The following is a 23577-nucleotide window of genomic DNA, read 5'->3' as shown; positions in this document are numbered from 1 at the left end:
AAGTTGTCCTAATTTGCATTCCCACCATAAGGCTTCTGGTTGTTCCACATCCTTATAATCCTTGGTACTGTCAGAATTAAACTGTGAATAATTACATAGGTGAGAAATACAATCCCATTGTGCTCTAAATTTGCATTTCCCTGGTTATTGATTAGGCAGGACACCTTTTAATATGTTCACTGGCCAGATTAGCATGTATATTATTATTCCTGAGTACGGCCACTTCAGTTTCTCAAACCCTATTTGGGTTGACATAAAGATCTAACATCTATAGGCCCAGCACGCTTCCGCTGCACCACTCTGCTCTCTAAGATCTAACATCTAAAAGTCATAAGATATGCTATGGAAAATGTTCCCAAGTATAAAATTATTCCCTGAGTCATTTAAGTCATTTCTGGTCATCACAATATGATCTTGCCAACCATCCAGTTGTGCCATGCTCCGTTGTGTAAGTCTTAGCTTCTCCTACTCTGGTTTCTCTGGTTCTAGAAAGAAAACAATAAGCCTTAAGTCATTGAAGCTGAAAGAGAAGGTAAGTTATTAGGAAGAATATAACATTACTCTGACAAACTTGGCTAATAATAACAGGATTTGGTGAGCTCCAATGAGCCCAGGGTATTATATATAAACATACTGAAGGACTTTTGTTTATTTAACGCAGCCTGATGGTGAAGTTTCCATTACAGGGAATTTTCAAAGTGGCTTCTATAAAACTTTGAACAGAGTGAGGAACAATGTGAGTGTGGCAGGGCTGTGCTAGGATAGAACCAGGTAATTTTGAGGGCCCTTCTTCCATTTGTTCTGTGCCTCAGTGGAGAACCCATCCACAGAGCTGTCACAGGTTCTTCCACAGCCAACATGGAAATTTACCCCAGAAATTATGTTTTCTAAACAGGTAATTAATAAAATTGTATCTTTTACAAATAAATATATCATCAGAAAATTATTTCTCATAGAAGAAACCAGAATAATACTCCTGAATCTTTTGTTGGTGTTAAATGGGCATGATGTTGAGCTCAGGGAATATATTTCCTGCCCTTTCCATAATTTGAATTCTCATTGCCAAGCTGTGTTACAGTATGTTGCCTGCCTCCACTCATAGCTTTGGATCATTAATGCATTTACACCCACTTTAAGAATTTCACAAATAGTTATTGGGCTATAGCATTTCAGTGTTCTCTCTCTGTGACAGTACAAGTAAAATAGTTAAGGTAAGTAATTCAGGTTGTAATTGATTTGAGAAAGTACAGTTGGTTACTTTCTTTGGGGACAATGTTGTATCTAAGTTTACAGTGTTTGTAAAGATGTTAGTTCATAAAAACTGAAAACCTGAGAAGGAAGTCATCTACTTCAAGTTTGACAACAAAAATTTGCTCTACACCAGTCTTGATTGGTGCATTCAATTGATTTATCTATGACTCATAGACTAGACGCTTTCTACCACTCCAGTTGATAAAAAATTCTAAGTCTAACAGATTAAAGCATGGAAGGTTTCTTCACAGTCAGACTGAGTTGTCTCATTTATTATTCAGAATACCCTGATCCTTTTCTTTTCACGTCTTAGATGTTTGTTAAACCTCACTAGTCGATATAACTAGACCACAGGTGTTATATTTTAAATTAATGGACATGTCATTTTGATAATTGATGTTGCTTTCTGTTGAACTGTGTGTGTGTATGCATGTTTTGCATTTGTCCTTAGGTGAGCAAAAATGGAAGTGATGGTTGTAAGATGAATTTTCTCAGCTTTCTTTCTCTTTTGTTATGTTTATGGCCAGCTTTTAAAATGTGCTTCTGATCCTCTCTTATCATGTGTTGTTTTGCAAATGTGTAGCTTATTTGCTGTTGTACAGCCTGGGTCGCTGTAGAGCTAATGGACTAATAACAGCTATTGTCTCCTCCAGGTTATACAGGCTGTCTTTTTTGGCATCTGTGTGCTGACTGATCTTTCCAGTCTTCTGACTAGAGGAAGTGGGAACCAAGAACAAGAGCGGCAACTCAAGAAGCTCATCTCTCTTCGGGACTGGATGCTAGCTGTGTTGGCCTTTCCTGTTGGGGTTGTGAGTATGATGTAGAATCCATTTATTCACAAAAGCAACTTGGGTCTTATTTCAGATGCCTAAGAAAAAAAGGGGGTTCATTATAGGAGATTGAAATATTAGTTTGCTATAACTGCCATCACAAAGCAGCACAGATTGGGTGGCTTAAACAACAGAATTTATTTTCTCCTGGTTCTGGAGGCTAGAAGTCTGAGATCAAAGTGTTGGCAAGGTTGATTTCTTCTGATGCCTCTCTCCTTGGCTTATAAGTGGACTACTTCTCCATATGTTTTCACATGTTCTTCCCTCTATTTATCTATGTCATACTCTCTTCTTCTTATATTGGATTAGGGTCCCCCACTGACCTCATTTAATCTTTTTTAAAAATTTTATTTATTTATTTTTATTGTTTAAAGTATTACAAATAGTAGTACATATGTACCGTTTTCCCCCTATTGACCTCCCCCCAGCCCCCGGCACAAGGCACATGCCCTCACCGCCCCCCACCCCCCAGTGTCTGTCTGATCTCCGAAGCTAAGCAGGTCGGGCCTGGTTAGTACTTGGATGGGAGACCTCATTTAATCTTAATTTCCTCTTTAAAGGCCCTACCTCTAAATACAGTCTGAGGTACTATGAGGTCAGGACTTCAGCATATGAATTTTTTGGGGGGGAATGCACTTCCACAGTTTCTTAAGCTGCCCAAACTTCAAGTGTGTGGTCCTTGGGTCTGTGATCATTCTAGTATTTTTGAACATGAGAAAGATGAAATCATCATTAACTCATACTTCTTCAGTTATCCAGCTGTGCCATTAGCTAATATCTCCTAAATAAATGTTGCTTAATGTTTGGGTCTGTCCTGAACATGTTTGAGTCTGTTGGAAACATAAACCAAGTTTCTTTAAAGCGCCAGGGACCCAACAGATTCTATAGATGTTTTTTACCCATGTATACCCAGGAGAAGAATGAGAGTACTCATAAACCTCAAATTGTGAGTCAAGTAAAAGTCTATTACCTAATTTAAATTCAGATCTTTCATTTGCCAGCTGACTTCTGGGAATAGCAGACACCCCTGTGACCCGGGCTAGCACATGTACCACATCCCAGGTTCAGTGTAGTCAAAGTCAGAAAGTTGTTTTTAAATCCTTCCAGTGACTCTTCTGCACATTTTTCAGATCTATACAAATAGCTGGTGGAAGCCTCTACATGTTTGCTCTAAGACCCATTAGTAAGTGCCCAGACTATCACTGACTTGCTTTTTGATGTACTGAGTTGTTATGTTCTTGTATAAAATATCCCGTAGCTCTTGACAACAACACAAGGAGTGTATTATAATCTGGTCACACTCTTTTTCTCATTCCCTCATCCTTATCCCCTGCAAAGCTAAGTGGGTGCTCAGATTGGTGCCATCTAGCAAATCTCTCAACTTCTGTTGCTTAACAGAGTTCCATGTTTTATGTATTATTTAGTATTTCCTTCTTTGGACTTGCCTTATAAAATTCCAACGCTTCGCATCAAAATACTCACCTGAGAGAAAATTGCCATTGGAATAAGGTTTAAAAATATATACCTCCTGCATGGAAGAATTATCTAGAAACCTTAAATCTGTGTACTTTTTTGGTTTCTTTTTATCCCTTACTCCCTTGGTATTTCTAAAGACATGCCATTGCCTTTGGAATTCTTCCTTGGTTAGAAGGAACACAATAAAAACACAATACAAAAGTAAATAGGAATACAATATTAACATGTTTTCTGTTAGCATCTGCCTCTCCTTCTGTTATATAATGTCAAACCATGTCTCTAGAGCTTCAACTGTTGAGTCTCACCACTCTCCTTAAAGGCTCATTACATATGCTCTTTAGACATTTTGACATCACATTGGCCAGAAACTTTTTGCACCTATTCGACACTTGAGATGTTCTGCAGCTTTCAGTGTCCTTCTTGAATTTGGTCCATGTAAGCTTCATGGTTGGTACAGAGAATGGGGGACTTTCTATTTGCTTGCTTGTTTGATTACATCTGATATTATCCTCTATGTTTCACCATTTTTATTGTTGTCTTTGTGTCTTGAAAGAGGGAAGAGAAGCAATAATACCTTTGATTTCCTCCTTCCTTTTTTAACCAGAAGTCATAACATCACATTTTCATTACATCTGAATTCACTTCCTAGCTGATGAGCTTCATAGAAAAATTCACAGGCGGGGGGGAAAAAAAAGGACACTTATGTAATACCCTTTGTAATACTTTAAGCGAAAAATAAAAAAATATAAAAAAAAAAAAGAAAAATTCACAGACTAAGTAATCAATCAGAGAGGTGCAGCTTCACTCATTTCTCTGTTATTTTTTTCTTACCTGCTGACATTTTGTAGTCAAGATTTACATATTCATAATCTTCCCTGCTATTATGAGACCCTTCCCATTTTATAGTCACTAGCCTTAAGTTCCTGTTATATTTATTTCTCCCCTCTCTTTTCTCCCTTCATCTCTCTCTTTCCCCTAAATATTAAGAAGAATCCTGGACAGTAGTCCTCAGAAATCCCCTTTATATTTTTCCACTGTTTCTCTCTTACTCTTTCACTTGACTTTTTGTACCTACTTATCCAATTTCTACCGGATTTCTCACTCTAATATACACAAATTCATTTTGAGGCAAAAACTGGCCAATGGCTTCTTCCTTGATTCCATTAATTGCAAATTCGTATTCACAGAGGATATGAATTTGGCTTTTTATATACTTTTAACCTGTTAAATAACAAAAATTTAACCTAGTGATGTTAGGGATCAGATTGGGTTTATTCAGTGATTCATGAATTGGACAGCATCCCATCTAGCAAATAAAAGAAACCCACAGAGCTATAGACAAGGAAAGGTTTTTTAAAGGCAGAAAGGGGGTGGAAAAGGAAATTATTAGGAAATAATGTGTTTTTTCAGGCAAGATTGCTCTCCTAAGGGGAACAGAAGGGACTATGGGCTGGATTATCTCACTAATGCTAACCTATCCATGCCATGTTACCTGGTTAAAAGTTATGTTCCTGGCAAGCTGAAACTGCAGCTAGCGTAAGTATTAAATCGTGGTTTGCTGACATGGGGCCTAGTACAAATAAGGCCATTTTGAGTCTGTTGTCTCTTTTTTAACACACCCAAAATATTTTCTTCATCAAAACATATAATTTTATAATTTTTTGGCCTTCCTTTCCCCAAGGCTCTTTCCCAGCTCTCTTTCCCTTGTCTTTGCTGTGACCTTAGTTCCCTGCCCCTTCTCTCTTTCTCCCCAGAGCTCTTACCTGCTCAGTGGGTCCTTGAAGCCCACTGTAGTTTTATCTTTATCACTTAACATTTCCTCTTGTTGAAATGTCACCCCTTCCTGGGGCAATGCCGTGAGGGATCACTTGAAGAGGCGTCATCTTCACCCCTTCTGTGGCTCCTGGCCTGGATGAGGTGCCAACCTAAAGGGTTTCTTACCTGAGAATGATGGGAATAGTACTAACACCCAGGACCTTCGGGACATGCAGTTATTTGTGTAGGAATCTGTAGTGAAAGAATGCTTATCACATGAGCAAATACAAATGATTAATTATAACATTGGCAATTAGACACATTTTACCACATTGGGTTGACACAGTCAAAATCCTAAAGGGCAAAACACCCGAGCACTGTCCCCAAGAGCCTTGGGAATGGAGCTGCCTATGGAGGAAGGTGCAGTGGGGCTGAGAACCCGCCTGTGGTGCCTCCACGCCTCTGGGCTCTGATTGCCAGGTGACTGCCAGCCTCTCCGTGGGCCTTCCCTGCCTCTTTCTGCTGGCATCCCCTGCCCAACGCCTTTTGTTTCGCAGCCAGAAGTTGCGGGGAAAGCAATGTTATTTTTGCTTCCTGGTGCCGTGCAGAAGGGCAGCCGGCATAAACAGAGGGCATAGTGGCAGCTGAATTTATCACCTCTGCTCACAGTTTCCTCAGAGACCTCTCAACCTCAAGCTCCCCCTGGCGCTTCCATTATCTGTCTCTCCCCTCAGCTGCAACTATGGCAGCAAGAAAGACACGGGTAGGTTATCTAGGATTTGTATTTTCTACATTAATGCTTCCTCCAATAACGAGGTTAATTGAGAGTTGACAGTAATTGCTTTATGCGGGCACAAAGCACTCAATATGATTGTGTGACCCATGGACCTAATGCATCTACTGCCTGGCCCCTCTCTATCTCAAGGATGTATAAAAATAATGAAACGTTCCAATCAAAGATGATTGGAGGAAAGTTTGTTTCAGCATGACCTTGAGGAAATCAGGCAGGGTGGCTTAGTGAAGGTTGCCTGTGTCATCCTGCTCTGAGTAGATTCCCATAAATGCTAAGCCGGCCTGGTTAGTAACGCTAATGGCCGGAAACCACCTCCGCTCCCAAAGCCTCGCCACTCACTTTGCAGGCATAACCCATGGGAGGCTCTTCTTACCACGTGCAGTTTATTTCTGAACCCTGTCACCCTTTTAAAGGAGCATTACAAACAATTCTATGACATTATGTGGTCTGGAAGCACTGCAGCTTATTAGGAGCAATCAAACTAAGAATGTCTTTTGTCTCCTGTGAGTTTGTTGACTTTTCTGCTGGCAGATACTCTTATAGTTAAGAAAATAGGCTAAGGTTTCAACCAAAAACAAAAACAAAAAAAAAGATGAAGAAAGAGAGGAAGAGCAGCAAAAAAAAAAAAAAAAAAAAAAAAAAAGTATGATGAATATAAAATTGCCTCTCTTAAAAATCCTACATGTGTCTCCAATTGCAATCCAAAGAAGCCCTTTCGATGACAAAGAACAGTTGTATGTTTTCCATTAATTCAAATCTATGAATCCCATTCAATTGCAGCTGCTCAATATGCGTAATACACGGAATCCAATCTCATCACCTCCCCAGTACACCTTTGTCCCTGGTGCTATTTGGTTGCTCTAGACCAGATGCTGGCCACTGCTAAACTAACCTTGACCCTCTCATGGTAACAATGGGAGGATGCCCCTCCCTTAACAAAGAGGAAGGGGGTCCAGGATGGTCCTGGAAGTTTGGATATGTTCTAACCTGCGAGAGCATCTAATGCATAAGGAGCAAACCAGCATGTACCAGGATGAACTTTTTAGAAATCTGGTCTTTCTAAACCATTTCTGGTGTTATAATCATGTTCTTCTAAAGACGTAGTGAATACTTTATATGTACTGATCTATTCCACAATCCTTTAAAACTTATTTTTATTTTTGGGATGGAAACTGTATGTATGGTACCCGCTTCCTTAGGAAATATGAAAAATAGAATTTGAAACCTCAAATGAAAACTCAAAGAAAATGTATCTAGGAATTATCTTTTAAAAATATTTCTTGATTGGATCGTTTATCTTCCTTTTGTTAAGTTCTATGAGTTTTCTGTAAATTTTGGAGATTAAACCCTTATCTGAAATATCACTCGCAAATATGTTCTCCCATGCAGTGGGCTCTCTTGTTGTTTTGTTGATGATCACTTTTGCTGTGCAGAAGCTTTTTATTTTGATGTAGTCCCATTTGTTTATTTTCTCCTTAGTCTCCATTGCCCTAGGAGCTGTGTTGGTAAAGATATTGCTATGACATATGTCTGCTATTTTGCTACCTATGGAGTCTTGTAGGATTTTTATGGTTTCCCGTCTTACATTTAAGTCCTTTATCCATTTTGATTTTGTTTTTGTGTATGGTGTAAGTTGGTGATCTAGTTTCATTTTTTTCCATGTATCTGACCAAATTTCCCAGCACCATTTATTGAAGAGACTGTGTTGACTCCATTGTATGCTCTTGCCTCCTTTGTCAAATATTAATTGAGCATAATGGCTTGGGTCGATTTCTGGGTTCTCTGTTGTGTTCCATTGGTCTATATGTCTGTTTTTGTGCTAGTACCAGGCAGTTTTGAGAACCGTGGCTTGATATCTGGTATTGTGATCCCTCCAACTTTGTTCTTTCTCAGGATTGCTGTGGCTATTTGGGATCTTTTTTTATTCCAGATGAATTTTTGGAGAGTTTGTTCTAGATCTTTGAAATATGCCATTGGTATTTTAATGGGGATTGCATTGAATCTGTAGATTGCTTTGGGTAGTATGGACATTTAAATGATGTTGATTCTACCAATCCATGAACATGGTATGTTCTTCCATTTGTTTATGTCTTCCTCTATCCCTTTTTTCAATATCCTATAGTTTTCTGAGTACAGGTCTTTTACGTCCTTAGTTAAGTTTATTCCTAGGTATCTTAATTTTTTTGGTGCAATGGTAAATGGGATTTTTTTTCGTTTCTCTTTCTGTGAATTCATTATTGGTATAAAAAGGCCATAGATTTCTGGGTGTTAATTTTGTATCCTGCTACATTGCCGAATTCATTTATTAGGTCTAGTAGTTTTTTGATGGAGTCTTTGGGGTTTACTATGTATAGTAGCATGTCATCTGTGAATAAGGACAGTTTTACTTCTTCGTTTTCAATTTGGATGCCTTTTATTTCTTCTTCTTGTCTGATTCCTATGGCTAGCACTTCCAGTACTATAGCGAATAGGAGTGGTGAAAGTGGGCATCCCTGTCTTGTTCCCGTTCTTAGGGGAAATGAGTTTAGTTTTTGCCCATTGAGTATGATGTTGGCTGTAGGTTTTATCATTATACCCCTACAATTTAAAAGACATTATTTTATTTCTGATCTTAAAAGAGTTTTATTTAAATGGAAAGAAAACATATTAAAAATATTAATTATTAATATTAATGTCTGTCAACATAACACACAGGGAAGGGAATTTGATTCTATTTGAGATTATAAATAAAAGCAAATGCCTTTCCTCCTGTTTTGCTATTGAGGGTGAAATTTTTAAAAAGTACATTGTTTACTTTATTCTGCAAACTCTGGATTTAATTTAAAAATACACTTAATAGCCCTGGCTGGTTTGTTCAATGGTTAGAGTGCTGGCCTATTCACAGAAGGGTCGTGGGTTCGATTCCCGGTCAAGAGCACTTACCTGGGGAGGCAACCAACCAATGTGACTCTCTCACATCAACGCCTCTCTCTCTCTCTCTCTCTCTCTCTCTCTTTCTCTCTGTCTCTATCTTTCTCGCCCTAACTCCCTACCTCCTTTCCACTCTCTCTAAGGATCAATGGAAAATATATCCTTAGGTGAGGATTAACAAACAAACAAAAATACACTTAATATCCGCTGATCCCCTATTATATTTTCACACAGGTGCCTATAATCATTTTTTTTTCATTTTCTTTAAGCCTTCGCTGATGTTTTCAGTTTCTTCACATGCCCTTTTTTCTTTCTATTCACCTTTGACGTTAAAAATAAAGTATCTGCTAGGTTGTATTTTATGGCAAACCCCAGTTCATTTAGAGTTGAGCCAACAATATGCTTTCCTCTGCACTGAAATGAGTGTGAGAGTTGCCTAAGAGGAAGGTTTACAGATGAGGATTCATTCAGAATCTATAGGCAGACAGATGTACCTGATAGGGAACCAGGTTGCTTCTCAGCCATCTTATATATTTTTCTCTCCTAAGTGAAAACCAAAGATTGCTTGCCTAGGTGACCTGCTTAGTTTGTACATGCTATCTCAGAGTAGTCAGCTTTCCCAGTGCTTGCAAGACAAATTTCTTCAGCACAAAACATAATCTCTCTTCAACAAAATTTTATTATAGGTGCCCATTATTAATCACACTACAGTGAAAACCTCACATTTATATCCAGAACAGTTTAAGGAGAGAAGTCTATTAGGTAGCAAGTACTGCATGCTAGGAGCCAAAATAGTAGTGACTAGAATTGATCTTGTCCTTGTAGAGTCTCACAGTCCAGAGAAGGTGACTTTATAAGCTTTGTCAACCAGTAAATTAAAAGAGGGCCTGATGACCATAATAATACCTGTTAAGGTATAGAGGAGTCCACGAGAGGAAGGGATTCATTTTAGTGAGTGGGAGGTCCTGGAAGACATCCCAGAAATGATGATATTTGAGCTCTGTTTTGAAGCATGAATAAAAACTTATTGGAGATGTAAGTTAATGGTGCTTTTGCCTATAAATAACAGTCTCCCCAGATAGCCACCTGGCTCACTCTTTCATTTCTTTCAAGTCTCTGCTCAAATGATTAGCCCTCAGAAAAGCCTCCTTGAGCAACCTATATAAATTATCCTCCATTATCCTCTATCCCCTTGCCTTGCTTTATACTCTCCATAATATTGTCATTCCCTGGCACATGACATGCCAATCTTTTGTTTCTATAGTGTATGTCTCCTCTGACTTGGTACATTGCCTGTGAGGCCAGGGAGGTTGTATATTTGATATGCTGCTGCAGCGCAAGCATCAGGAGCAATGTTTAAATAATTCAGTATTTGCTGAGTGAATATCCAATCAACCGTGACTCAAGCAATAAAGATATTTAATATCTCACAAAACAAGAAGCCTGTAAGCAGGTAGTTTCAGAGTGATATTGCTCAGTATTATCACTTGAGACTTAGTCATTTTCCACTTTTCTATCTCCAGAGTGTTGGCTTTTTGTCCTTAGACTTGCCACCTACAGTCTCAGGAGGGTTGATAAATACCAAACTTCACATCCTTCACGACCATGGACCATGTTAAAGGCAGGAAGAAGAAGCTCTTAGATTGCTCTCCCCCAGTGTTTGTCTCTTTATCAGGCAAATGAATCTTTCCTAGAATCCTTGCCAGCAGACTCTCCCATGGGTCTCCTGGTGAGAACTGTTACTTGGCTAGAATAAGCAGCAGGGGACGCTGAGGAAGCAAGTGGAAGCAGAAGGGAATGAGGTTACCACGGGGGCGTAAACGAATTATGATTCATCCTTTTGGGTTGGCACATTGGTCCCCAGACAAAACCAGGGGTTTCAAGAAATTTGTTTCAAGTAACAAATTTTGAGAATAACAATGAAATATAAAGTAAGTTAAAACTAATAGGATTTTAAGTAACATAGTTTATCTATGTTAATATGAAAAAATAGATATAGTAAAACTATGAGACTAATATAGATATGTTCTTCTATCCTAACCATAAAAGACAGTTTCCCACTTACTCTCTGCCAATACCATTTTTGTGCATTTTATCAGTATTATCATGAATAACTATCTAATTCTGACATTTAAAGAAGTTCTTCTCTAAGAAAGTCAGATATGTTACACAATTGACCAAATGGTTTATTTCAAGTTTATGAACATATGAAATTTGTCAGAGGTGGCCTTGCTTTTAGACCACCAAGTCAGATATGCAGACAACCGGGTTCAATGAGTAAAATCTTCCTTTCATAGTTCCCTGGAAATTGTAGAGAATTATCTTGCCCTGTGTATCATTTTACAGACTTCCCATTCTCTCTGGGCGAAAGGCCACAAAAGAATCTCAGAAAATGAAGATAGCTGCCTTCCATATTTATATCCATAAATGAAATACTATGAAATATGTGATCAAGAAAAGGTAGAATTGATCTTCAGTGACATAAATAATGTGAGGCCTATTATAAAATAGACATGTGATTCCTATTCTCAAAAATATGACCCCTAAATCAGGATCTTTTGTATGCTTTTATTTGGGGGACCAGGAACAAGATGCATTATTAGTTGTTGGTTAAAAAATAGAAAAGGAAAAGTAAATGCTATTCACTTTTCTTCTTCCTTCTCTGCCTATCTATCTCCCTCCTTACCTCTCTCTGTCTCTCTATGTAGCTATCTCTGTCTCTCTCTTATCTCCCCCACCCCCTCCTTCTTCTACTTCTTTGTAAAAAAAAAAGAAAAGAAAGAAAAGAAAAGAAAAGAAAGGAAACCATGATTTGCTGTGTAGGTGTCCTGAAATTACTACATTTCCTGTGGGTGTTTTGAGGTAACTCTTACCTGTTTAGCTGGATCAAAGTGTCCTGTGTTATATCAGCCAATATCAAAAGGAATATTTCCCCCAAGGAAGGAGCTAGTGGGCTCTCCACCTACACAACATTTATCAACTGTTAGCTGTGCCTGTGCAATTGCCATGCTGACAATTTGTTTATTTTATCACAAAGAGCCAGTCCAGGATAGGCCTTTCATTCATCATGCCTTTTCATATAGGAGAAGAGTTGAGGCATAATTCTGACTCTGGGAGATGTGTCCAGAGACAAGACACCCGTGGGAAGGTGAAGGACAAGGAGAGGAGATGGGAGGCAGTGAGGGGAAGGAGCATGCACAGCCACACTTCACAAGCAGCCCTGCCAGCCCAGCGCAACTTTCCAAAAAGTTTCCCTTCAAGATGTCCCTTTAGCCCAGCCAGCATGGCTCAGTGGTTGAGCACTGACATATGAACCAGGAGGCCATGGTTTGATTCCTCTCCATAGCAATTGAGAGGCAGTGAGGTGGCCATTTGTGGGTGTCCCAGTGTCCTGAGACAGTATTCAATTGTCATAGCCTAATCCAGACACCAAAAATCCAGACCCTCCATTTTTTCAGTCTATTTCGAGGTAATTCTTCTCTCAGTAAATGAATTCATGCTAACTGAAGTTGAACTCAGAAAGATAGTTCTAGCAACTTATAATGACAAAAAGATCATCAGGAAGGTTGGAGTCTGCATAAGCTCTCCTTATGCAAACAACTTTGAGGAAGACAAAGAGTAGCCAAGAGATTTCTGGAAGAACTAGAAATCAAGGCAGTAATTGGATGATATTTGTGTTAAATCATCAAATTACTATAGTCTGATGCCTCCTTTTGCACCCTAGGGATTGACTTGCTGAGTAAACCAGTATGCTGCCTTGGGTGGCCAGGGCACCCTGTTCTCTGGACAAAGCTGAGGGCACATTCTGCTCTTCTATACCCGTAAGCTACTGCCCACTGTGACCATCACTTTTCTCCTGTTGACATATCCTTCTTGCAGGCTGAGATTCATTCAATCAGGCTTCTGCTTCCACTATTACAGTAGTACTCTGGTCAAGCTGTTCCGATTCTATAACCAAGGCACCGAATGTAGGAAGTCATTGACACAGAGCCACCTAGCATAGAGAGCTTCTACAAAAGATGCTCTACTTAGTTACTTAAATTTTATTAGACTCGATTAAATGAGGTTTTTCCTAATTTTATTCTCAGGTGGCAACTTTAAATTCAAGTTGCAATTAGCTGGATGTCTCTCCTATGTGCTTATAGCTGCCCTGTGGATACTCATTTTAATATAATCCTAATAACTAGACTATCGTCCCCTTTTATTAAGAAAAGAGAGAGAGAGACAGCAAGAGTTTGATTATTCAGTGATTTTATGATGACAGAAGTCCAAATAGTTTTCTAAAAGGAAACTTCTACCAATGCTAATGGATTGTCAGTGGTTCTGTAACATAATAAATATAATCTTGTGTGATTGACTATGGATATGCTTAATTATTTTATTTGTTGTCACTTGAGAATGGAAGAAGCCTTGCTTAATTATTTTGGAGTGGAATTGAATTTAAATGGACCTAACTTTGACCTATAAAAGTATGGTTAGTGATGAGAATGCTAAGGTGACCACCTTGAGGTGTGATCTCACCTGTGTGAGGCTGAAAGAAACACGGTGTAGTCAAAGGCACGAGCTGTGGAGACAGACAGACCTGGGTTCCAATTTTGGATCTACCAGTTCCTAATGAATCCACCACTTCATTTTATAAGCTCTCAAAATCTTGGTTTCCTAATGTAAAGAGAGGGCTCACAAAAACTGACGTATCTGAGTTATGTTGAAGGGCAGTGAAAGACAGAGAGTATATAGAACAGTATCTGGCACATGACAAGCAGTCAAAGAATGTGAGCTTCCTTCAGTTTGCCCTAAAAATGGCCTCACGTCACAGAGAATAGCGTGTTGGATGACAGCATCGATTGGTGCGGTGTGATGCTGGCCCACTGCAGACACTCACTCTAAAGGTTACAGGATGCGGGTTCTGACATTCCACGGGTACGCGTGGTCACGCCATCCCGAGTCCCAGAAGGAGTTCTTATATTTTCAGATTTCCAAATGTATAGGATTTTTATTTATTCTATCACTGATTTCAGATTTGATTGCATTTTGTTCAGAGTCTGTGATCAGTCAGATACTGATATTCTGAAATTTCTTTGAAACTTGCCTTTTTTGGCCTAAACGGTGACCAGTTTTCATATGCACAGTGTGTGCTTTAAAAAAACACACACGTTTCAGACCACTACACCTGAAAGCACATATCAGGCCACAAGCCCACACGGTGGTTGTCTTATGGTTCTGATGACTATCTTATGGTCATGAATATTCAGGATAATTTTTTCCTCTCAATACAGAGCTCAAGTTCCAGAAGGATGTTTCCTCACTGTCCTCGTCTCTGCCCACAGTCATTTCTCATTCACCCTTACTCTGCAGGCGGGACCCTCTGGGGACTAGCTTTATGTGCACTCTATCTCCTGTCTCCTGAATCCCACAGAGCATCATAAGACAAGCACAGGGTCACTGTGGTGTGACGGATACCCCTGAAGGGAAGCAGGCCCTTGTGCCTACCTCCCGGGATTCTCACTCTCACTTTATTTTGACTTTTTGTCACTTTATTTTGTCACATAGTGGTTTATTTTAAAAGATGATTTATTTTTTCTGGATATATTCTGAAACAACAAAACAAGGTTATATAGTATGATATTATATACATCTAAGAAGAGGATATATATACATACACACACACACATGAACTTATAGACATATATGTGTAGATGTATACATTTTTTCCTTGTATTTGCAAAAGGAAACACTAAAAAGAGAAAAGAGCCGAGCTGTTGTGGCTCAATGGTTGAGTGTCAACCCATGAACCAAGAGGTTGCTAGTTTTATTCCAGGTCAGGTCACATGCACAGATTGCTCGATCCTTGGTAGGGGTGTGCAAGAGGCAACCGAACAATGATGTTTCTCTTCCATCCATGTTTATATCTCCCTTCCTCTTTCTCTAAAAGTCAATAAAAACATATATTTTAAAAGGATAAAAGAAAAATTCCCCCACAAGCTGGTATTTTCAGGAAACACTCATGTCCCTAAAAATGATATGAGACTAAGACAGGAGCCTAGTAACTAAAATTTGAGTAAGGAAGGGAACATGGCTCCAAGGTATAAGACAAGATCCAAATATCAGTTAAGACCAGCAAATATTCTAGGTCAGTACTGCTTCTCTATCCTGTGGACATGAATTTTCCAGAGGGATGATGTACCTGGCCAAATAATCCTTGCAAAGATGTTTGAAATTCCACTAATGTACTTATTACAGCAAAGACAAGAATGATTCCCCTAACTTGCTCTGCGTTCCATGCTGTTCCTATGGCTTTTGTATGTCATGTTCAATCCAGGGGACCAGACTGGTGATTTTCTCCATATATGACCTTCCTTCTTTTTCTTTTGGTTTTTCTAGGATGATTAACCAAGCATTTTACTCACCACACGTTCATTGAATTCCCGCTATGTGCAGGCCTTTCTAGAGGACCCAGAAATGAAATAGTCTTTGGTGTTTAATTTTTCATTCATTCAATTATTGATTCTTTCAGAAGTATGTACATGCAAATTATATTTATAGAGGTTAAAAGTGTTGGTTCTGGGGTCCCACTGTCTGGCCTTACATTCTGGTTGGCCATTTATTCACTTTTAACTTTGGAGAAGTTATTAAAATTCTCTAAATATAAGGATTTTTTGTCTATAAAAATGGAAAGATAGTAGTAATAGCTGCCTCAAGGTAGTTGTGATTTTCAAATAAGATCTTGCTTGTGAAACCTCTGACCCATACATAGTGGAGATGTAATGCAGTCTTCCTAAAGCACTGGGAAAGATAACAAATATATGATGTTCTCAAAATGACAAAGTACAGTGATGGAGAACAGATTCCAGATTGCCAGGGATGAGGTTGCAGGGAGGATGTGACTCTAAAGGGAAGCGTTAGGGAGTTTCTTTGTGGTGATGGAAGCTTTCTGAATCCCGAACATGGTAGTGGTTACACAAATGTATACATGCAGTAAAATTCCATAGTACAACGTACCCTGCAGAAAAAGAGTGCATGTAAAAACTGGTGAAATCTGAATAGGGCTATAGTTTAGTTAAGAGTATTGTACCAACATCAGTTTTCTGATTTTAAAAATCTATCATGCTTGCATAAGATGTTGTCATGGGACAAGCTGGATGAAGGATACACAGGAACTCTCTGTATTTATTCAAGTTCTTGTGAGTCTTCAATTATTTCAAAATAAAGAGTTCAGAAATATATATATGTGTGTATATATATATATACATACATATGACCTAATATGCAAATAGACCGAATGGCAGAACAACCAAACAAGTAAACAACTGGTCACTATGACGTTCGCTTACCACCAGGGGGTGTTCGAGGAACATGGCGGGCATCGGCTGCAACGGGATGGTGGAGCAGGTGAACAGGAGTGCCAGACCAAAGCGGGGCGCTGGTAGCTGTCATCAGGGCGAGCCTCTAGTGCAGTGGTTCTCAACCTTCCTAATGCCGCGACCCTTTAATACAATTCCTCATGTTGTGGTGACCCCCAATTTCATTGTTACAAATTGAACATAATTAAAGCATAGTGATTAATCACAAAAACAATATGTAATTATATATGTGTTTTCCGATGGTCTTAGGCTACCCCTGTGAAAGGGTTGTTCGACCCCCAAAGGGGTCGCGACCCACAGGTTGAGAACTGCTGCTCTGTGGTTACTGAAAATTCTTTGCTCCTGCGTGCTGCGGTCCCACCTGGTGCTCGCACCTGCTGCCAGCTCCAGAGCCGCCACTCACACCCGCTGTCGGCGCCCGGCTCTGGTCCTGATCTCTCCGTGTCATCAGTGGGTGCGAGCAGCGGCTGCTGGCCCCTATCGCCCCTGAGGGCTTCTCCACCTCCCCCTGCTCCTGTGGGGCAATCGGGGCAGGAGCCACCACTCGTACCCGCTGCTGGTGCCAGCCCCAGTTGCTCCAGCAGCAGGAGCAGGGCTGCCAGCAGACAGGGGATCAGGGGTCTGCGGTGGGAGGGGCTGGGCGGGGGCGCAGAGGATAGGCCAAGACCCGCCCCTGTGCCCTCCGCCCACAGTTCCTTTCAAGGTACACAAATTCGTGTACTGGCCCCCTAGTAAAAATATAAAGCACCAAGAGAGATGTGACAATGCAATGGCAAGGAAATAGACTGGTTCTTGTTCTCATGGAGTTTGCATTCCACTGGGAAGAGAACCTCTATTTGCATAGTCAATTATTTAATCAAAAGTATGTTCAGTAGTGTAAAGAAAAAGCATAATGTGCTATGACAGCACATGCCAGGAAAAGAGGCAACTCAGGGCAGACTTCTTAGAGGTTGTGACATTTCTTATCCCATCTCTATGCTAAGGATGAACTGGGAGGTGTGGTGAGAGGCATTCCAGGCAAAGAGAGCAGCATGCGAGGGGTCCTTGCAGATAGAAGGAGCCTTCTGCCAGCTTAGAGGGGCCAGCAAGTTAAAGGGCATAGAAGAGCCAGAGTTAAATGGGCTAGTGTTATAAGCAGAAGGCCGCATGCGGGGCAGGGAAAAAGTAATTACTTCTGACTAAGAATTGGAGGGATAGGATTGCACAACAAAAGTAACACTTGATAGAGCTTGGATATTGAGGAAAAAAGTAATGAATTTCAAGCTGTAGTTATAAAAAGCCCAAAGGAATGGATACTTGGAAATGTGTGGTAAGTTTGGGAAACTACACGGAGTCTGGGGATTGGGTTCCTGGAAGAAGCTGGAAAGGGACAGAGAATTTGGGGCCAGATCATTTTTATAATTTGGGGCCAGATCATTTTTATTTTTATTTATTTCAATTAACATGATATCATTGAATATTTTAATTTATTTTAATTAACATGATATCATTGTATATTTTATTTTATTTTTCAGATTGGCTGTCTTATTTTATTTTATTCAATTCATTGGGGTGATATTGGTTAATAAAATTATATAGATTTCAGGTGTACAATGCTATAATCTATCATCTGTATATTGTATTGTGTGTTCACTACCCAAAGTCAAGTCTTCCTCCATCATTATTTATCCCCCCTTTACCCTCTTCTACCTCCCCCACCTCCTTTCCCTCTGGTAATTACCACACTGTTGTCTATGTCTCGGTTTTTTTTCCCTTAATCCCTTCACCTTTTTCACCCAGCCCCCCCAACTCCCCTCCCCTCTGACAACTGTTAGTCTGGTCTCTGTATCTATGAGTATGTTTCTATTTTGTTTGTTTATTTTGTTCATTAGATTCCACATATAAGTGAAATCATATGGTACTTGTCTTTCTCTAACTGGCATATTTCACTTAGCACAATCCATGCTGTCTCAAAAGATAAGATTCCCTTCTTTTTTAAAGCCAAGTAGTATTCCATTGTGTAAATCTACCACAGCTCTTTTAACCACTCATCTACTGATGGGCACTTGGGCTGCTTCCAAATCTATCTTGGCTATTGTAAATAACACTGCAATAGGGGTGCATATATTTCTTCAAATTGATGTTTCTGGATTCTTCAGATATATTCCCAGAAGTGGAATTGCTGGGTCATAAGGCAGTTCTATTTTTAATTTTTTGAGGAAACTCCATTCTGTTCTCCACACTGGCTGTATCAATGTGCATTCCCACCAACAGTGCACAAATTAATAATAGATGAGATATTCCCTTTTCTCCACATCCTTGCCAACACTTACTGTTTGTGGATTTATTGATGATAGCCATTCTGACAGGTGTCAGGTGATAGCTCATTGTGGTTTTAATTTGAATTTCTCTGATGATTAGTGACATTGAACACCTTTTCATGTGTCTATTGGCCATTTGTATGTCCTCTTTGGAGAAGTGTCTATTCAGGTCTTTTTTGCCATTTAAAAAATTTTTTTTAGTGTTGAGTTGTATAATTTCTTTATAAATTATGAATATTAACCCCTTATCAGATGTATCATCACAAAATATGTTCTCCCACTCAGTGACTTGTCTTTACAGTTTGTTGATGGTTTCATTTGCTGTACAAAAACTTTATTTTATTCTGCAAGCAAAGGGGAGAGGTGGCATTGAAAGTTTTAAACTGTGAAGTTCTTAAAAGTTTTAATAAGGTAATTCTGAGGCCAAGAAAAGGCATAGGTAGAATTAAAACAACAAAACTGAAGCCAGTGGCTATCTCAGTAGTCAAGGACAGGGACAGTATGGCGTGGAACTTTGTGAAAGTTAGCGCGACGTGCAATGGTCGCCTCAGATCCAGGAGGTTCACTTCTAGTAATTTTTTCCTCTGGGGCACTCATATCATACAAAAAAAAAAAACCCTTCACATAACATGCCATTTCAGGATTATTGGAAATTGCAATAATTGGAGTGACTGTACATATCTATTAGTGAGTGCCTAAGTAAATTATGGCACATAATCATATAGTGGGGTACCATGAAACACCTAAGAAAAAATGGGGTATGTCCTTAAAATATTTTTAAATTAAATTACTGCTCTAATTTTGTAAAATAATGTATGGAATGCATTTTACATGAGTGGAAAAATATCTTTATTTATTTATTTATTTATTTTATTTATTTTTATTTTTTTATTTTATTTTTTTTATTTTTTTATTTTTCGCTAAAAGTATTACAAAGGGTATTACATAAGTGTCCTTTTTCCCCCCCGCCCTTGACAAACCCCTGCCCTCCCTTACCCCCCAGTGTCTTATGTCCATTAGTTATGCTTATATGGATGCATACAAGTCCTTCGGTTGATCTCTTACTCCCCTCCCTCCTGTCCCCCAACCCTCCCTGGCCTTCCCACTGCAGTTTGACAATCAGTTTGAGGCAGCTCTGCCTCTGTATCTATTATTGTTCAAAAGTTTGTAATGGTCTTTATTATCCATGAATGAGTGAGATCATGTGGTATTTTTGAGTGGAAAAATATCTTAAATGATACACTTGTCCTTTTGACAATGACTATCTTTACAGGGTGATACTGCAAAGAATATTTACTCTTTATACATTTCTTTATGGTAATTTACTTACCACAAATGTTCTTATGTTTAGCAATATCTGTTGTGTTTTTACCATGAATGCCATTATCTTAATTGGGTGCCACTTGAACAGGCTCTAAGATGGAGAGTCAATGCAGAAAGAGGGGTTCTTGGGAGATACACCTGTTAGGAAGTGAGGAAGACAGCTCTGGGTAAGGAGAGAAGATGACCCACAGTGCCAGTTGTAACTGAGGCATCCTGGGAACCCTAGAGCTGGAATGACCCTTCCGAGTTGCCCTAAGTTGAGGCAAAGGTGTTTGGTCTTTGTATCCTTACATCAGTCAATGATTAGGTTTGGACTGGTCTTGGAGAAGAAGCATGACCTTAGGCAAGGCAGTTCCCTAAGCTGAGGGAAATTACCAGTGAAGGATGAAGCTGACCGTGGCCAACCACCAATATTCCCAGTGGTTGAGGAATGGATATATGGGTCTTGAAGAGGGGATCTGGGAGAATCACTTCAGTATCCACTACAGTTATTTGATATATGTATAAAATGTATTCTCTGGCCTTGCTAAATTACCACAGCTTAGTTTTCATGATACAAAGATAAAGGAGGGAAAACAATGATCTCAATGTAGAATAAAATTCAATAAAATGAAATCTTTTTATTAAAACAATTTAGCAATTAGGAATAGAAAGTAATTTATTTAACTTGATGAAGGGTACTTTCTCTAGCCTATCTTCTCACTGAAGGAATGGCCTCTCTGTGGGCCCCTCAGGTTCAGTGCCTGCTGCACCAACTTGCAAGACCCAAGGCTTTAGTCATCCATCTCCTTGCCCACAATGCACAGAGTGCTCGGATAATGGTACTAGCGTTTATGTCCAGAGCAATCCCAGTTTCTGGCCTTGCTACTGTTCTGATTTTTTCCCTGTCCTTTTTTTTTGTAGTGTGTGTGTGTGTGTGTGTGTGTGTGTGTGTGGTGTATTTTGGCTCCTAGTGATTTCCCTTCCCTTCTAGTGTGCTCAGAATACATTTGAAAGTATATTTGCCATGATTTATTTAGCACCCAGTGTTTCTCAGCAGGAAGGTTTCTCAGTGTATCTGGTCTGCTGTACTGCAGAAAGCTAAACCCCAGCTGTCTTTACCAAAGATAGTTTTCCCTTTCATTGTTTATAAGGTGACTTTCAGTTTCATGTAGTTTTATTTTTTATATTTTATTCATTTTTAAGATCTGTTCATTCACTTTCAGTGTCTTCTTCTGCTTTATCTTCTCTTCTTTGTCTCAATTTTTCTACTTTGACCTCTATTCATTAACAAATAATTATTTGATCATAAATTATCTTTATCCTGACATAATTTTTCTGGTTTGTATTGTTCAGGTGCCTTTTTGAGTGGTCATATTCCACTTTCTCTCTCTTTTGTGTGTATGTGTGTGTGGTATCTGTGAATACATTCCATGCTATCCTTTTACTTATGATTGCTCATCCTTAAATTGGTCTGTTTGTCTTGAGCCAGCTCTTTGCGAAAGGCTAGGAAGGGAAACAGGGTAAGGAACCGAGCTAGGGCAGTTTGAATTCTGAGCCATTTTCCTCCACCACTACCCTCCCCTGGACAATGGCTTCTTTCTGGACTCTATTATTTCTGTTCCCTTGACTCATTTTCATCGTAACCCTTTTGTATGGTGACAGGTGAGCTCAAGGCTGAGCATTCATGCTGGTTACCATAGATCCTTTCTTGCTTGCCTTAACTTATCCACATCCTGCTTCTTGAAGGGATGACACTTTTAACATTATCACTTATGACACCTGAAGCCAAGCAGTGCTCAGAACATTTCCCCAGTGCTCTCATGCATCTCAGACCACCTGTTCCCGGCAAGGGTCATTTCCTGTCCCTTAGAGTGTGCCACCAGAATGATCTCTCTGTTCTTCTTGCTCAACCAGAGAGCTCTTGTATCCTGTTTCTTATATCAGAGTCTTCCTCTGCCCTGGTTCAATTTTCCAATACTTGGCAGACTTTTTTAAAAGAGTGATGTTTGGATTATGGGTGCTTCTTACTTCCATTGGTTTCATTTCTGTTTCTCATTATCCTTATTCTTGGTTGATTTCTAGAAAGAAAGCCTTTAGTCTTCCATCTTGGTCTAGAAGTCCAAAGAAGGATTATTGTAGGATGATGGAAGACTTAAACAAGTGAAGGAGGAGCTAACTTATAGAAGATCAGAGAAGGGGTGGGCTAGAACAATAACCTTAGAAAGAAGGGCATATGAAGGGCATATCTTCCTCACTGACAGGACGACAACAATGTAGAGAGAACATAAAAGATACATTTGAGGTCAATAGGAAGAAAATTGAAGGTGTAAAAGAGTGCCTGTTCCTATGGAAGATGTGGGGTCTGACACAGATGAGAAGCAGCATTGCACCTTTATTCATTTTTTTTCAGCACATTTTTATCATAAACATATTCTATGCCTGGCAGTGGGGAAATAGCAATGAAGAAGACAGACAAATTATTATTCTCTGAGACTTCACTTTCTCATAAAAGAGCCAGGCAATGAACAATTGGACAACAACAACAAGAGCCTATTTTTTAAAAATCGGGGTCTATGATAGAAAATAATGAAGCAGAGGAGTCACTAACAAGGCTTCCATGAAGAGGTGATGTTTAAGCTAGACCTGAAGGAACAGAGAATCCAGCCATGTGAAAACGGGGGGAGAGCATTCCTGGCATAAAGACTAGAAAATGCTATGGTCCTGAGGCAGGAAAGAGCTTAATGAGTTATAAGAACAAATTGCCAATTGGAGCTTATGGAGCAAGAATTAATATGGTAGAAGCTTAGGTTGGACAGGCAAGCACCAAATCACATGGGCACTTATAGGAGTTGGGTTTTTATTCCCACATTACTTATTCAGTCAGGAGAGATAATTAAGGACCTAAATGTATATAAATATGGGTAAATGTTAAATTCTACCAAAAAGATGATAGTTGAAAAAGGCATAACATCAACATGTGCTTTAGAAACTCTCTAAATCAGTGGTTCTCAACTTGTGGGTCATGACCCTTTCACAGGGGTCGCCTAAGACCACCAGAAAACACATATATAATTACATATTGTTTTGTGATTAATCACTATGCTTTAATTATGTTCAATTTGTAACAATGAAATTGGGGGTCACCACAACATGAGGAACTGTATTAAAGCGTCGCGGCATTAGGAAGGTTGAGAACCACTGCAAAAAATGAAGATATGGGTTTTAAGATAATTTGAGCAGAATGCACAGCATAAAGAGTATAACATTAGTTACAGCCTCATAATTGCAAGTAGAGGAATTACATGTCACACTTCTAGGAATGAGCACTAGAAATCAGTTGTACTCTGGAACAAAAGATGCTACAATACTAGTATCAGAAGGCCCTAGGCTTCACTATTCATTCTGAATTTGAGGGTATGGCTGAGGGAAGTCAGCCAGGAGGAGACCACTTTCTGAATCAGGATCTCCTAGATTTTGAAAGTGAGTAAATAGGGGTCATGATAAAATGAGACATTCACCCTGCATGGGGCCACCTGAAACAGCCAGCTAGCATCCAGAACACAACTTATTCTCATGCTTTGTGTGTTTGGAAAGAG

The 23577-nt window shown here is 39.4% G+C and overlaps 1 protein-coding gene across 1 annotated transcript in view; it reads left to right on the top strand.

Moving 5' to 3' along the window:
• Window positions 1-436: 436 nt before the first annotated feature.
• The window catches only part of AIG1 (androgen induced 1), a 145908-nt gene continuing 122767 nt past the window's right edge, over window positions 437-23577 (top strand). Inside the window, exons 1-2 of the mRNA XM_023750097.1 lie at window positions 437-532; window positions 1905-2060. Of these exons, the coding sequence (XP_023605865.1) occupies window positions 437-532; window positions 1905-2060 (252 nt within the window). The remainder of the gene's footprint in view (window positions 533-1904; window positions 2061-23577) is intronic.

The sequence above is a fragment of the Myotis lucifugus genome, unplaced genomic scaffold (genome assembly GCF_000147115.1).
Source record: "Myotis lucifugus unplaced genomic scaffold, Myoluc2.0 scaffold_11, whole genome shotgun sequence".
Classification (NCBI taxonomy): Eukaryota; Metazoa; Chordata; class Mammalia; order Chiroptera; family Vespertilionidae; genus Myotis; species Myotis lucifugus.
Note: the sequence above shows the minus strand (reverse complement) of the source record. Positions and strands in the feature narration are given on the sequence as shown.